At 38.6% G+C, this 15,393-nt stretch overlaps 1 protein-coding gene across 1 annotated transcript; it reads left to right on the top strand.

Annotated features, from left to right (window-relative positions):
* The first annotated feature begins 13,565 nt into the window (after positions 1-13,565).
* On the top strand, positions 13,566-14,579 carry LOC122072895. Its single transcript, XM_042637329.1, has 2 exons — positions 13,566-14,097; positions 14,494-14,579. The coding sequence occupies exons 1-2, from the start codon at positions 13,566-13,568 to the stop codon at positions 14,577-14,579; spliced, it is 618 nt and encodes a 205-aa protein (XP_042493263.1).
* Positions 14,580-15,393: the final 814 nt, after the last annotated feature.

Genomic DNA, 15,393 nt, shown 5'->3' with positions numbered 1-15,393 from the left:
TCAGTGAGGTTTCCTGTAGTATAGGTATATATAGACTTGTTACTTAAGGGTGCAAGCCCTTTGGAGAGGAACTCTCCCACCTCTCATTTGTTTTGATATGTTGTATTAATATAAGTATTAATTTATATTATAAAATAAAGTTTCAAAATTGTGGCATGTCCCCTTGTTTTACTTTTACTTTAACTTATGGGTCTTGAGCTCAGGGAAGTTTTGAATGAAAAAATTAAAAACAAAAAAGCAAAGGCCAAAGACTTATCCTTTAGGACAAGTTGTTTAGTCCCACATTGGAAATAGAGGAGTGGAAGTGTGGGTATATATAGGCTTTTTTTTTTGGTCGAAAAAACAGAATATATTGAAATATGATTAAGTACAGTCAGTTAGACATTGTTGTGCTAGGCACAATGTCCAAAAAGGGGGACTGGTTCTGAATCTTCCATAACTTTACATATGATATCTACTTTGTTGTAGACATTCAAAATTTCCCTGCCACACTTAGAGGCCAAAAAATATTATGTCGTCCAAAAGTCAGGTGTTGTAGCTTGTCAGCCTTTGTCCACACCTCCCTCATGGACCAGCCCTGTCGAACCGCATACTCTGCCCCAAAAAGGAGAGCTTTGGCACACTCTTCAGTGAGGTTTCCTATAGTAAAGGTATATATATATATATATATATATATATAGACTTGTTACTTAAGGGTGCAAGCCCTTTGGAGAGGAACTCTCCCACCTCTTATGTGTGGGGGTTCTTAGGGTGCTTTTGAATTGCGCACACACCGCGCCGAGCCAGGCTGTGGCTAAGGTCGAGGTAGGGGTCGGGGTGTGGGTGTGGGTATGGGTCAAAGGATTCTTATCTTTGAGATCATAGGTGTCTATACATGGATAGTTGCCTTTGTACAGTGTACAGGTAGCACCCATATGAACATCTATATATTCGGTTTTGGATAGAATACAGATATACAACGCTTTTTGGCAATTTTCTCTCTTCCTCTCCTCCTTCTCTGTTCCTTGTTTTGAATGCTGCATAAAATAGTATTACAAACAATGCTTAGTGAGCCTAGCCTTTCTCTCCCAAAGGATCAGAGTCTGTGTACAATCAGACAAAGATCACAGGGTTGTTTTATCTTGGAGGTAAAACACAGGAATCCCCAGTTGTACTTCTATAGGGGGTGTTTCAGACCTTAAGGAGAGTATCTTCTGATATAACTCAACCCACCTTGGTTCGTTTGCTTCAACATCACTACACCAAAAGTTTGTCTTCTGTAGTACTAGAATACTTCCATTCATACAACGGTCTTATATGGCTACTCCTTTACTACATGATTCAAAGTTAATGGAACTCCAAATTTGGCAAAAGGACTTGGAGGAGGAAGCCTAACAATGCAAGTTTCTTTCCCACCAAATGTGATACATTGAAGTAGTAAAGATCATCTTGACAACAAGATCACCAAGAGAACTGTCCTTGCACTCTTGATCAACCACCACTATTCTCCCTCAATAGGGTGCAAAAGTGTAGACGTTGAATTTTTTACACATTGGGAGAACGTCTTAGAGATGATGATTAAGGCTCAATTGACTCACATTACGATCGAATGGAGAATATTACTATTTACTCCTGACCTAATTCCTATACCCGAACCTTCCCAAATAGAACCAAAATCCCTAGGATACCTTTATTTGATCATTTTAGGCCCTTGTGCAAATTCCATCACAATCTGGCATCAGTGTGGAAATGACTATTTTACCCTTGACATTTCTCGATATGCAGACCCCTCAATTTGAGCCAAACCCTTGGTATTACATTATGTGGCTATTTTAATATTAAGGGTGAAATTTTGTCCAAATACAATAACATTTGGTTACCTTTTAATGTGAAAATTACCACTTTTCCCTTAATATATTCTTGATATCGTGGCCTCATTTAAGCTGCGGCATTGTTTTGTGGATTCCTTGATTTCCGTGTTATTTTTATTTAGAATCCAAACTTACTTACCATATGGATGGCAATTTCTTCACGAATGCTTTATGGAGACATGTGGAGCATCAAAATTGGCCACATAGATTGAAAAAACATCTTATGTTATCCAACTTGTTATATTTATGTAGGCTATTCAAGGGAAAGCAATTGTATATTGGAAGTGATTTGGAATAGTCTTATGGTTTGGTTTTTGTTGAAAACTTTGGAATTTTTGTCAAGCCCAAATAAAGAGGGAAGCGGTTGGTTAGAGTATAAGGGTATGTATGGAACTGTAAAAAGAAGCGACTTTTTTTTTTTTTTTTTTATTAATAAAACATATATATGACATCAAAGTTTGTTTTTGTGCTGTACTTTAATGATCAGGTGAAAAAGAAAACACATTTGTTGGTCATTGGAGATATAGATTTGAAATTATTTATAGAAGGCAAGAACATATATTTGTAACAAAAACCAACCCAGTGGACTTGATTCTGAAGCTCGACTCTCTCCATCACCAACACCACTACCAGTGCCATTGCTACACCGCCACCGCTACTGCCCCCACTACCACCGCCAACTCACCACCACCACGACCCTCACCCCTCCATTGTTGCCACCACCACCACTATCACAGAACAGAAGATATACTAACATGCATTTCATAAGTGTTTTCGCTATTTTTTAGTGATAGATTTTTTTCTTTCCTTTTTGGTAGGTCATGATGGCAATGGGACATATAAGTATTGTTACACCTATGCCTAATCCGGTAAAATTTAAACTTTTATTAATAGGTGATGCACCAGAGAGTGTCAACACTGGTGACCTATAGATGGGTATGGTATACTGTTTGGAATGACGGGATGACCCTTCGTGTCAATGCAAAGTGCCAAGATAGTTGGAAGGGTTTTAGACCACCGAAACCTTGGTAGTGAGTATCCTAACCTTCCTACTTTACACTACTTGAGCATGTTAGGTGTAGCTAATTTATGCGCACAAACCCCTATAAGAGCCCCCTCCTCAAATGGGAAAATGCCACTAGAGAAATCTAGTCAAAACAAGTACATCAAGGGCTACCGGTTGATCATCTTCCATTTGCTTAATTACTGAAAATGACCATTTGTATATGGAGAAATTATGCAGAGGGATTCCTGAGATGACTGACCTCACTAGCTCCACATGGCCCGCCATAGATAACTTTTGCTTTCCATCCTAACAGCCTCCCTTTTATTTTATCCATCAGCAGAAGAAGAGCCTCTTTCCGAACTCTCACTTTGAAAATTTTCAAGGGTGAAAAATTACATATTGGAATCCCTAATACATAAGAGATTTGATGTTTCCTACTAGGCTGAATCTTCCCAAGAAACAACTTACTTTTCTTTAAATTTATAAATTTCCTAGAATAGCTTTGATATAATTCCACAAAATTATTTAGAGAACGCACATACCTTAAGGACGCATTCATGAAAAATGAGATGTCATTGGCAAATAAGATATGGCACAGAACATAAGCACAACAAGGACCAGGAAGGGGCTAAAATTTTCGATTCTCTGATAATTGATGGAGAACTTTGCATAACACTTCCTCCACCAAGATGAAGAGAATGGGGAGAGAGTATCACCCTAACAAAGACCCTTCTCCACCCCAAAAAAGCTCACTAGACCACCGTTGAAAAGAATCAAAGTCTTTTTCGAAATGATAAGCCGACACATATTTGTTGCTAGAACCAAAATGCCTCAGAACCGCAAACAAAATGTCCCATAATAAAGAGACATAACATTTTTACACGTCCAACTTCAACCCAATACCACCGCCGCAAGGTAGCGAACATCTAATTAGCTAGCTCTGATGCCATTCTGGTATCTGAAGAGATTATTTTACCTTTCTGGAATGCTTCCTGCTCCTCTTTAGAAATCATTCTAGGAAGAAGACAGCCAAATTTGGATGTAATAATTTTTAAGATAACATTGCATATAAAATTACCCATACAAATTGGCCTGTATTTCTCCAGAGAGATCGCACCTTCCACCTTCGGAATTAGAGTAACAAAGCAATTATTTACTCCTTTCGGCATCTTCCCCTTTATGAAGAAAGAAAATTGTAGCTTTACAATTTCACCACATCCCAGACTTTTGGAAAGAAGGCCCCTCCAAATTATTCAGCCCTGGCGGGCTCTCTGGGTCCAGGTCCCACACAGCTAATTTGATTTCATCAAAAGAAGGAACTGCTTCCATTCTTTAGATGTCACTCATGTCCAACACTGGAGGAATACAATCAAGGAGAGACTGGTTTTGCACCAGTGGTAACTCTATGAGAGGTTTCCTAATAATCCGAGACGTATGTGGTCAACTGGTCTTGATAAGATACAATAGTACCATCATCCTTTCGAAGAGATCGAATTCTCTGCATAGCTTGTTTTATTTTAGCTGACAAATGGAAGAACTTTGAGTTCTTATCACCATTCTTCATTCATCTGATTCGAGACTTCTCCGTCCATAATTTTTCATGATTTTCCATTGTCTTCACATAGGTCATCTTCGCATCAACCTCGCGGTCAAATAAAGAGTCATTTATTCCCAAAGTCTCAATCTCCCCTTGAATCTAATCTAGACTCTGTTTAGCATTCTGAAGTGGCACCTCAAAATTTAAGAATGTAGATCTTTCCCAAACCCTCAATATTGGTTTGAGACGTTTGGGCTTTCGAGACAAAATGTAAATCAAACTACCCCTTACTTCTGCTGCCCATATATTTCTCACCACAGAGATAAAGGTATTGTCTTCCATCCAAAATTTATGAAACCTGAAAAGAATATTATTTGGCTTGTATCCTGCCTCTGAAATGATCAACAATCGGGTATGATCAGATGCAATATGCTACAAAACCTTTTGCGAACAATCTTGAAAGAAAGAGAGCCTGCTATCTAAGCAATAACTTCTATCCAAAACTGCTTCAAAACTACTTCCACTTGTCCCCTCTTTCTATTATTTGACCAAGTGAATTTCCTACTTGAAGAGGGAATTGCCAGCAGAGAATTCGCATCCAACATAGCATTGAAAACAGCCTCTGACCCCACATTAACCTACCTGGTCTTCTCTTCTCATGAGCATTAATCCTTTACCACCACCCAAGGATCTGAACTTATAAGGAGACCCACTAATTCCATCCATAGTCATCTCTACGAGTAGCCCTAAAATAATTTACGTGAACAATAGTGACACAAACTCTCCTTCCTTTCCACCTAACACTGAAAGATATTTGTTGATCTGACATTGCCATTATAACCAGACTACTCAGAGAGAGTTTCCACATGACCCACAAACTAGCAATTCTACTTGTTCGAGAACTACACAAACACTTCGCTACTTACCCCAACTTATTAAAAACAAAGCACGCAATTTGCATACCTCTACCGTTGGCTCCGCAATACAAATAGTATCCAAAGAATGTTCCTTAAGAAAATTACATAAGGCCCTTCTAGTAGCGACCTTCTTCAAACCTCTAATATTTCAAAATAAAACTTGAATGAGTTACCGTTTAGAAGAAGAGACCTTGTCAGTCTGTTATTACTGACCCACCTTTCCATTTTTATCTTTTTGTCATTTGACATCAACAGATGATAAATCCTTTGCCGCTTCATCCATTCTATCAATCTCAGGGTGAGTTAGGATCACCCTCCCCCCTGCATCACAGAATTTGGTAACTGGTAACTTTCATCACGACAGATCCAAGCAACCGAGCCCACTATATATGAGTTCTTCTCCTTTGAAGGTGCAGGAATGAGTTGATCCAAGCCAACTTCTGCCCCACCTCTAGCACGATCATAGATATCTGAAATTAATTCTTTTGTCTCTCCTTCACAGAAACCCTTTCCTCTTCCAGAGATTGACACTCCTCAATCGCATCTTCCTCCCCATCATGAGAGGGACTCACACTTTCTCCCTTAGACAGTTCAGCCTTCAAAAATTCTCCACATGAGCAAGAAAAAGGTGAGGCGTTGAGAGAGGAGCATGTGGGATGAATTCTCAAAACACGATCCAGATCCTATGAGCTAAAGAGCAAGAAAAGGGCAAGGCATTGAGAGAGGAGCATGTGGGATGAATTCTCAAGACACGACCCAGATCCTTTGAGCTCAAGAGCAAGACAAGCGCGAGGCGTTGAGGGGAAACATCATACCCAGAAGTAAGTAAGTAAAGGTAAAAGAACAAGAGAAAGAGTAAGAAAGAAAATATAGGTTAAAGGGGAAAAAGGATAATGTTGAGTTTGATTATTGTTTGATTTTGAACAACACGCCGGTTAGTATATGTATGATCAGATATATTATATTTCCAGATTTATGCATTTACAAAGTAGCACATGATTTGTATGATGTTTCTATAGTCATGCATGTTTTATTTCATGATATGATTGTGTTTTCCTCACTGAGCTAATTGAGCTTACCCTATGATATAAAACTATTTTACAGAGCCAGAACATGTGCCATGTCGTTGTACACAGTGTGTATTTGGTGATAGAGGTGTTGATTTTCCTTCCTCCAAGGAACAATCTGAAGATATAACAATTTCAGACTTTACTAGACTTTTTGAAAGAATGTTGTAATAACTTTACAATGGATTACAGTACTTTTTATGTATTTGATATGTATAGACGTATTAAGACTATTGATGTGTAATGAAGTTATAAGTACGACTTAGCTTCCGCTACAGTATTTATGATATGTTTTTATATTAGTTTCTGTTGCGTATATGTGTTTGAGTAAGAGAATTGGAAGATTATGCCATTATTTAACGATGGCCCGTGAGGGCTTGCACCCATATCTCACCCGGATTTGGGGGAGGGATGTTCATATAGGGAGATAGACAGTGGAACATAAATGTTAGAGTGAGAGAGAGAGAGAGAGAGAGAGAGAGAGAGAGAGAGAGAGAGAGGTGGAGAGTAGTGGTTTAATTATAAAGGAAGAGTGTACGTACAACTTTTTCAACAAGAAAATAAAGGAAAGAAAAGAAGGGAAAGGAAAGAAGAGAGTTAAGAGGGAGGTGGACTATTGGGGAGGCTGTGTTTTATTCAAATCCAAGTAAATAAAGTGGAGAAAAGGAGGAGGAGAGAAAGGACTCCAACGATTTTAGTGGAGGAAGAGCTTCACAATAGAAATTTCAGAAAAGAAAGAGGAAGTAGAGATGAGGTTTTTAGCTTCTCAAAACTTAGCTTTTCCATAAACTTAGTTCTTCCATGGTTGCATATGTTTGAAAAGAAAGAAATGAAGAGAGAGAAGTGAGTTGGGTGAGGGGGCTACTACCATGGCCAGGTTTCAATCCAACTTCACAGCTTGCTACTGCCCAGATGAGCTCTTGGCTTCTCCTTCCCTATTCTAATATTTTAAAGTCAACTTTGTTTAGTATGTTTGCAAAAAAGAGTTGCAGCAACTATAGTTAGAATCCCACTGTTATTTAAATTCTTAAAAGGCATTGTCCAAATGGGTTCAACAAAGGAAAATCTACCTTAAGGAAATTGAGATATATAGGGAACCTAGGATGCTAAAGCTGATTTAGATATATTGAAAGTCTTCCAAGAGATCAGCTCTGATGGTAAAGAGTAAATAAAAAGAGAGAAAAGAAAGGGGAAGTTTATGGCGACGTAGAATAAAATCAGTTTTGTTCTGTCAAGGATGTCAAGGACAGAATCTGGGCCGAAGAAAGATGCAGATAGAAACTTGACCTCTGAATTTATTTTCGAGTTGAAATTTTTACTATATGATCATTATGATGTCTAGATGTATCCTAGAAAAATTTGAGCTTGATCTAATCTCATTTTCTATGTTTGAAAATTACATACCTGAACCCAGTCTGTTAACATGATAGAAACTGTGATATTGTAAAAGTGGAGTTAAAGACCCAACTTATAAGTTGAATTTAGATGTGATATTTGGTCTGTGTAAGTACCTATGAGTTATTAATCATTTTGATAATTTTACGATTCATTTGAGTACAGGAAGTATGATTTATATGTTCATAATTTTCGTTGCTCAGAATTCTGGTGCAATCTGTACATTAGGGTTGGGCTATATGAAATATATATAAAGCCTTTAATTTTACTTCTGATTTTTAGTGAGTAACCTGGTTCCTAAGTTTATATCATGAATAAAGAAATTTGAAATTATTTGAATTCAGGAACTATTAGTTTTATAATTGTTACTATCATTACTCAGATTTTGGACAGATTCTCTGCACTAGAATCAGTTAAATAAATAAGAGTGAGACGTTAGAACTGGAAGCTGAATTTTGGCTGAAAGAATGACCTAAGAGTGAGTTAGCCCTATGTAATTTTGGGAGATACGTAAAGGGGATAAAATCATGGATGTTCTGGGTTGTTACCAGTGTACTTACCGACATAATTTTGGTATAACTATAAAGGGATTTTATTGGCATCTTGCCTATTAAGCTAAGATCAGTAGAAAGAGAGATTTAATGACACGTACTGTTATGTAGGAACTTGAAGTCCAAGTGGTTTGAAAGCATTGGAAGTTGTGTAAGTACAGTAGAGGACATTTATAGTGGAGGTACACAGGTGAGGGGAATTCGGCCATATCCTTGCATGTTTTTGTCATTTACAATATATGTATGAGGGAACCTTAATCCTGAGTAGACCCACAAGACAAGTGGTGGGATATTACTAGCTGATCCTCCTAGGGTTGGTACACTTTCCTTTTATTGACTAAAAGGTTTTGCAACTTAAATAATAAGTAAACTATTTACTTATCACACTGTCATAAGTGAGTGGTAATTCAAAACCCACAAATTATCTTAAGTATTTACCTTTATTTTTTTTGTTAATAAAAGATCAGCAAACTTATATTATGGAGAAAAAAAAAAGATAGAAAAATGTACAAAGAACACATCCAGAAAAACCTAGACACCACAAAGACAAATCTTAGTCTCTCTACTTTACCTGTCTCTACTTTACAATGTTGTTCACAAAGTGGTTGTGGGATGCATATAAAACCAATTGATATCTTGGTGCTTTGAACAAAAATGATGGTCTTATAAAAAATACATGCATAACATTTCATAAAGTATTTCTCACTGTCACAGAGAGATTAACTCTATGGCAAATAAATTAACAAAGCATGCACCGACAACAAGAAGTTCAAGAATCTGGAATGCAGCTCCTTAGTTCATTAACCATGATTTAAGCTGAGATTTCCAACAAAGACCCAGATTTTCATTTATGTAATTTTGATTTGATTGGATTGCCTTCTTTGTTGCTGGCCATGCCCAAGGTGGTGTAGTGATCTAATGTTTGTTTTGTAAATTTTATCTTGTTCTCATTTTAATGATATATTTTTGCTGACTTTTAGCCAAAAACAAAGGTCGTTCGACTAATCAATGTGGAATAGAATTCTAATATCGTTTGCAGCCATAATCTATCGGAAACATATAATCAGAGAATCTTGATTATGATTGGACATAAAACTTACATAAAACACTTGTAAATATAATTATTTAATTAATAATAATTTGTAAATACTTTACAAAATTATCACTGAGCTCAGAATTTAGTCACAATCAAATCAATTCCCACTTGATATTTTCCATGAACGGGAAGTTCATTTTATATTGAGAATATTTCTCATTTTTTAGGTTATTTTGGGGGTAAAGAGAATATCTGTCATTCACATATGAATGCTATGAACTCAGTGCACTGATGATTAGACAGTATTAACATATCTTTTGTACACCAAAATGCAAAATATATAACTGCAATAGTGAGGACCTCTTAGGTCTAGAGATCAATCAGTATTCCAACGATAAGAATCTTGTGACCAAATTACATCAGATGGTATTCAATGTGCAATTTTCATATGATTCAGTTCGATTCATGGGTAAATCATTTTTTATGGAGAAGGAAAACTTTTTCATTTATTTATTAATAGAGGATAAATCTCTTTTATCTTATCAATACATTTCTTTGGACCAAATTTCCTTAAGGCCATGAATCTGTTCACTGCTGACCTCAAGGCCACTTGCATAGGGATCTCATTCTTTCCATCCACGCTGTCAGCGGTGAAGAAAGACTTTGTCCTATTTTTTTTATAGAGTTTGTGGGTTGTCTCTTCTTGTTGTTGTCTGCATAAAGTATAGTATACTTGTCTCTTTCTGTTCCAAGTGGCAGATATGCTGTGTAGGACAAATTCGTTTCCTGTTTTTCTGAATATTAATAACCTAATCAGTATAAGAATAAAAATCTTTTTTCAAAAATTTAATCATTAGGTATAATTTTTCTTTCAGCATCTTAATTAATTAACAAACTATAAAACAATTCCAATAAAAATTTATTGAAGCTTCTTGGGCAAACTCAAAGGTTGATGACTTGATGGTTTACAAACCTTCAAAACCAGGTGTTCACGGATTTTTTCAATGCCCCATCTCTAAAAGGAGCTTGTTTGTATTTAAATACTGTTTGTCTCCTTAGACATTTCAAGCATTTGGTCTGAGTAGTTAACCGGAAATATTTTATTTAACTAAAGATGTGGATGTTTCAACTATTTCTTAAAAAATTCAAGTGGCATAGACCATTCGAATGACTTAAAGCCCCATATACTTGACTGGACACTCAAATCTTTTTTTTTTTGATTAATTTAAGAAAAAAGTGTATGTAAGCATAATGTGTGGCCTACCTGCCCTTTCTAAATAATAATAATAATAATAAATTAAAAAAAAAAAAGTGAAATTTTGAGACCATGGTTTCCGGATGGGTGGGAGAGGGTATCATGCAACAGGGGGAGGTTACTATTGACTTCGCTCAAATAGGGAGGGATATTTCAAAACCCTAGGATGGTGGCTGAACTCTACACTATAATGGGGGAAAATTTTCTCTCCAACCCCACAAAAAGGAAAAAAAAAATTGTCAAGTTTTGCATTTTGCTTTGCGCCCTTTGGCATCTATCCCCTTGTTGCAGGATACCTACCACTCAAACCCCATTGTGTTCAATCTACTTATAACTTCATCCATCTTAAGAGTGAAATAAAACAAGACAAATGAAAGGATTGAGTGAATCAAGCAAGGTGGTAAGTTGACATTGACCTTTTGTTGTCTTAGGCTTTGGATAAATACCAACTTGGTGATGAAGTTAGAAAGAAGGAAGGGACATGACCGGTGCGAGGATGGCTGAGAATATTTTGGTAACCGGTGCTCAGGAGATTGGACATGACCCGGGGGGAGGAAGACCGCCAGATAGAGGGAGGCAACTTCGCATGACAGATTACTGGAAGCCACAACCAAAGGCAGATTTGGAGTCGATCTCTGAATTTGTCCCAGGAGGTAATAAAGACGACAATAGAAGAGAGAAAGGAAGACCAGAGGCAGTGAAGAAGACCTACTCTATGGTGGTGGGTCGATCTTTGCCGGATGTGGAGAACTTTCCGGAGCCAATATACGATGGATCACACACCAAGATAGTAATCCCGCAGGATGCGTATGAGGAGAGATTAGAAAAGTTCAGATTTGCCTTGATTGGTCGAGCCAATTTCAGGTTTTTGTCCTTGTATGATATTCGGAAAGAGGCAAAGGAGGGATGGAATTTGAAGGGAAGAATTGCCTTGTCGCCTATGGGAAAGGGATTTATTCTTTTCCAATTTGAAATAGAAGTGGATATGGCTGCTGTTTGGAGAAGAAACATGATAAAAGTTAGAGGTCAATTCATCCATTTTCAATGATGGAAACCGGACTTTGACGTCCATGCGGTGAACAATCCAACCAAACTAGTGTGGATTCGGTTTCCAGATCTCCCTTTGGAGTACTGGCATGAGAAGATTCTATTAACAATGGCCAAGGGAGCGAGAAGACCAGTGGCATTGGATAGACGAACCAAATCTGCGGCGATGGGTAATTTTGCGCGTATTCAGGTAGAGATTGAGGTTGGGGCCAAAAGAGTGGAGGAGATTCAAGTAGAAAGGAAGCAGCCAGGATCGGGAGAGGTTTTCTGGTTTAAACAAATGATTGCTTATGTGGATAGCTTGGCCAAATGCGGATTCTGCAAAAAAGTTGGTCATACTTTATTCCAATGTAGGGAGAAGAAGGACGTTGAAGCTCGTGGCATGGAGAACATCGACCTTGGCAAAGGGGTGGCGGCCATGGAGAACGATGGTGGTGCTGGGCGGAGGCCAAACGCAGATGGTGGTGGATCGGATGAGGGATTTCTTTCCAACTTGGAAAGAAATCATTCCCAATCAAGATCTCCCTCTATGGGAAATAATATCCTGCCTAAGGAAGGAATGTAGGGGCAGGGAGATATCTCAATTCTCCTTCCTCTTGAGAAGGCGCCTAGTATGGAAACATATTTCCAAAATATTGGGAACCCCAACGACCTAGATGAGGCTGAGGTGGAGTCTTCAAATGAGGCAGACCATGGGCAGGAAAATGGGGCGGACATGGATCCATATCCAGCTCCAAGAGATGAATCTGAAATGGAGCAGCGAAGGTTGAATTTTTAAATTGAAAGGGAGGACGGGATGCATAATATTCAGGGCACTGGAATAGGGTCACAGCAAAGTGCTCTTCTGGTTGATAATGTTTGTTCCCATCAGAAATATCTAAATGAGGCGATGATTTTTTATCATGAGGATGTGGCGGAGGTGGATAGAGTTTGTCGTGAGATGGAAAAAAGGCAACAGAAGGGGAAGAATACCTTTACTCAGGAGCAGGCTTCTAGAAAGTCTGACATATTTGTGCTTTTAAAAAAGTGATTATGAAGATCATGTTTTGGAATATTAGAGGCATGAAGAAGAAGGCTGCAAGATTGGCCTTAGGAAATTTGGTGAGGGTGCATTCGCCGGAGATAGTCTGTTTAGCTGAACCGATGATAGAGGTTAAAAAATTCCCAAAGAGATTTTTTAATAAGCTAGGCTTCGATGCAGATCTCATTCATAATGAGAGATCGGACAAGGTGCCAAACCTTTGGGTTGTTTGGAGAAGGGGCATGATAAAACCACATGGAATAACATTCTCAGACTAGCACATTTCGATGAGTGCTTGGCGGCAGAATACTCACTTTGTGTTTATCTTTTGTTCATGCCAACTGCTTTAGGGCTGCTAGAAGAGAGTTGTGGACTAATTTATCTGCAGACTAATTTAGCTGCTTCGAATCCTGGTCAGGGTACGCCATGGTTGGTGGTTGGTGACTTTAATGCCACTCTGTTGGTGCACGAGAAAAGGGGTCCTGGTACCTTCAATATGGGCTCTGCCACTGAGTTTGGAGCAATGATCGATGGGTGCTCTCTTATTCAAATCCCGTCACAGGGACGCAAGTTTACCTGGACAAATAATAGAAGAAAAGGAAATGTTATGGCGAAGCTAGATAGAAGTCTATGCACAGATGATTGGTTCTCTCAGTTTCAAGATTGTCATCAAAAGGTGATCTCCATAGGAGCATCTAATCACTCGGCGCTGATGGTAGTGTCTGAGGCTTCACTAAAGCCTTTAAACTGTCCATTTCGGTTCCAACGATCTTGGGATGACGATGAAAATTTTAAAAAAATTGTGAAAGATTCATGGGATGATTGGATTAGTGGATCGGTCCTCTATGTGTTTGGTTAGAAAATTAAAAGACTGAAAGTTGCGATGAAGGAGTGGGCTAGAGAAACTTTTCCCAACGTGAACCTTGAAAAGGAGGAGGCGCTAAAGGGGCTCGAGAAGATCCAGCAGGAAATAGAGGAGAATGGGATGAATGATCAAGCCTTTGCTCGTGAGGCTGATGCGAAAACCAGATACCTCAAGGCGTTGGAGGTATACGAAAAATTTTGGGCTGAAAAAGCCCGGATTAAATGGAGATTACAAGGCGACAGAAGTTCAAAATTTTTCCATGTAGCGGTGAAGGTCAGAAGACTGAAAAATACTATAAGGAGCTTGAAAGCTGGAGACGGGCAGCTCATTACTGAGAAGGTGCAACTGGAGGAGTTCGTGAAGAGTTACTATGAGAATTTTCTCAAGAGATCCCCTACTGTTGAGCACATGGATATGCTGGAATGTATGCCTTCTGTGTTGGCAGACATAGATAGATGGAGAATGGACTCGTTGCCATCCAATGAGGAGATCAAAAGGGCGATTTGGGATCTTGATCCTGAGAGCTCGCAGGGCCAGGACAGATTTCCAGGTACGTTTTACAGAACTTGTTGGGAGATAATATCTGTTGACATTTGTAATGGTATTAGAGGAATTTTTAGTAGAGGTAGTAAGCCGTAATTTTTTGGTGCTTATTCCCAAGGTTGAGGGGGCGAACTCCTTAGAAAAATTTAGACCATTATGTATGGGAAACTTTTTCTGTAAAATTGTTTCTAAAATCATGACCATAAGACTATCAGTTGTGATGCCTAGAGTAATTTCGGAGGAACATGGGGCATTCCAGAAGGGCAAAATAATTCACTCCAATATAACTCTGGCTTCAGAGTTAGCTAATATGATGTTCTCGACAACCAGAGGGGGTGCCATGGGGGTGAAGATCGACATTCAGAAGGCCTATGATACTGTTGCATGGGACTTTATCTTCCAGGTGTTGAGAAAGTTTGGGTTCTCAGAGAATTGGATTTCTTGGTTGTTCCAGTTGCTGGTCTCTACGAAGATTTCCATTCTTCTTAATGGGGGCCCAATAGGGTACTTCAGTGTCGAGAGGGGTCTGAGACAAGGGGACCCTATCTCCCCTATGCTATTTATATTGGCTGAAGAGGTCCTATGTAGGGTTTAAACAAGTTGGTGGAAGAAAAGAAATTAAAGCCAATCCAGGGTCCTCGAGGAGTGATCACTCCAGCTCATAGCATTTTTGCTGATGACATCTTCATTTTTGCCAATGCGTCAATCAGGTATGTGAGGAATCTCAAAAATTTCCTTTACAGGTACCAGGAATTCTCTGGGTAGTGTATCAATTTGGAGAAGAGTAAACTGTTTGTGGGTTCGGTCTCTTCCCAAAGAAAAAGGGCTATTGCGGATGAGCTGGGGATTCCTCTCTGTACTTTTACTACAAGGTATTTGCGGGTGAAAATTTTCAGAGGTAAAGTGAAAAGAGATGCAGTAATGCCTATTATGGACAGAGTGAAAGATCAGTTGGCAGGGTGGAAGGGTAAAATGCTTTCCTTGGCTGGTAGAGTGGAATTGGTGAGATCAGTAATTATGAGTATGCCAACTCATAGTTTCGCGGTGTACTGGTGGCCTCCGACATTAATTTCGACCCTAGAAACGTGGATGTAAAATTTTGTTTGGTCGGGAGAGATTGATACTAGGAAAAAAATTGTCGTTAATTGGGATCAATGCTGCAAACCCAAGGAGGAAGGGGGTTTAGGTCTGAGAAGATTGAGGGACGTTAATAAAGGTATGCTCTGTAAGACAGCATGGAGAATTAAGCATGAAAATTCTCTAGCTAGTAGATTCTTAAGAGCTAGATTTCTTAACAAGCAGG

This window comes from Macadamia integrifolia, chromosome 1 (genome assembly GCF_013358625.1).
Source record: "Macadamia integrifolia cultivar HAES 741 chromosome 1, SCU_Mint_v3, whole genome shotgun sequence".
Classification (NCBI taxonomy): Eukaryota; Viridiplantae; Streptophyta; class Magnoliopsida; order Proteales; family Proteaceae; genus Macadamia; species Macadamia integrifolia.
The sequence above is the reverse complement of the archived record's forward strand: the minus strand, read 5'-3'. Positions and strand labels throughout refer to the sequence as shown.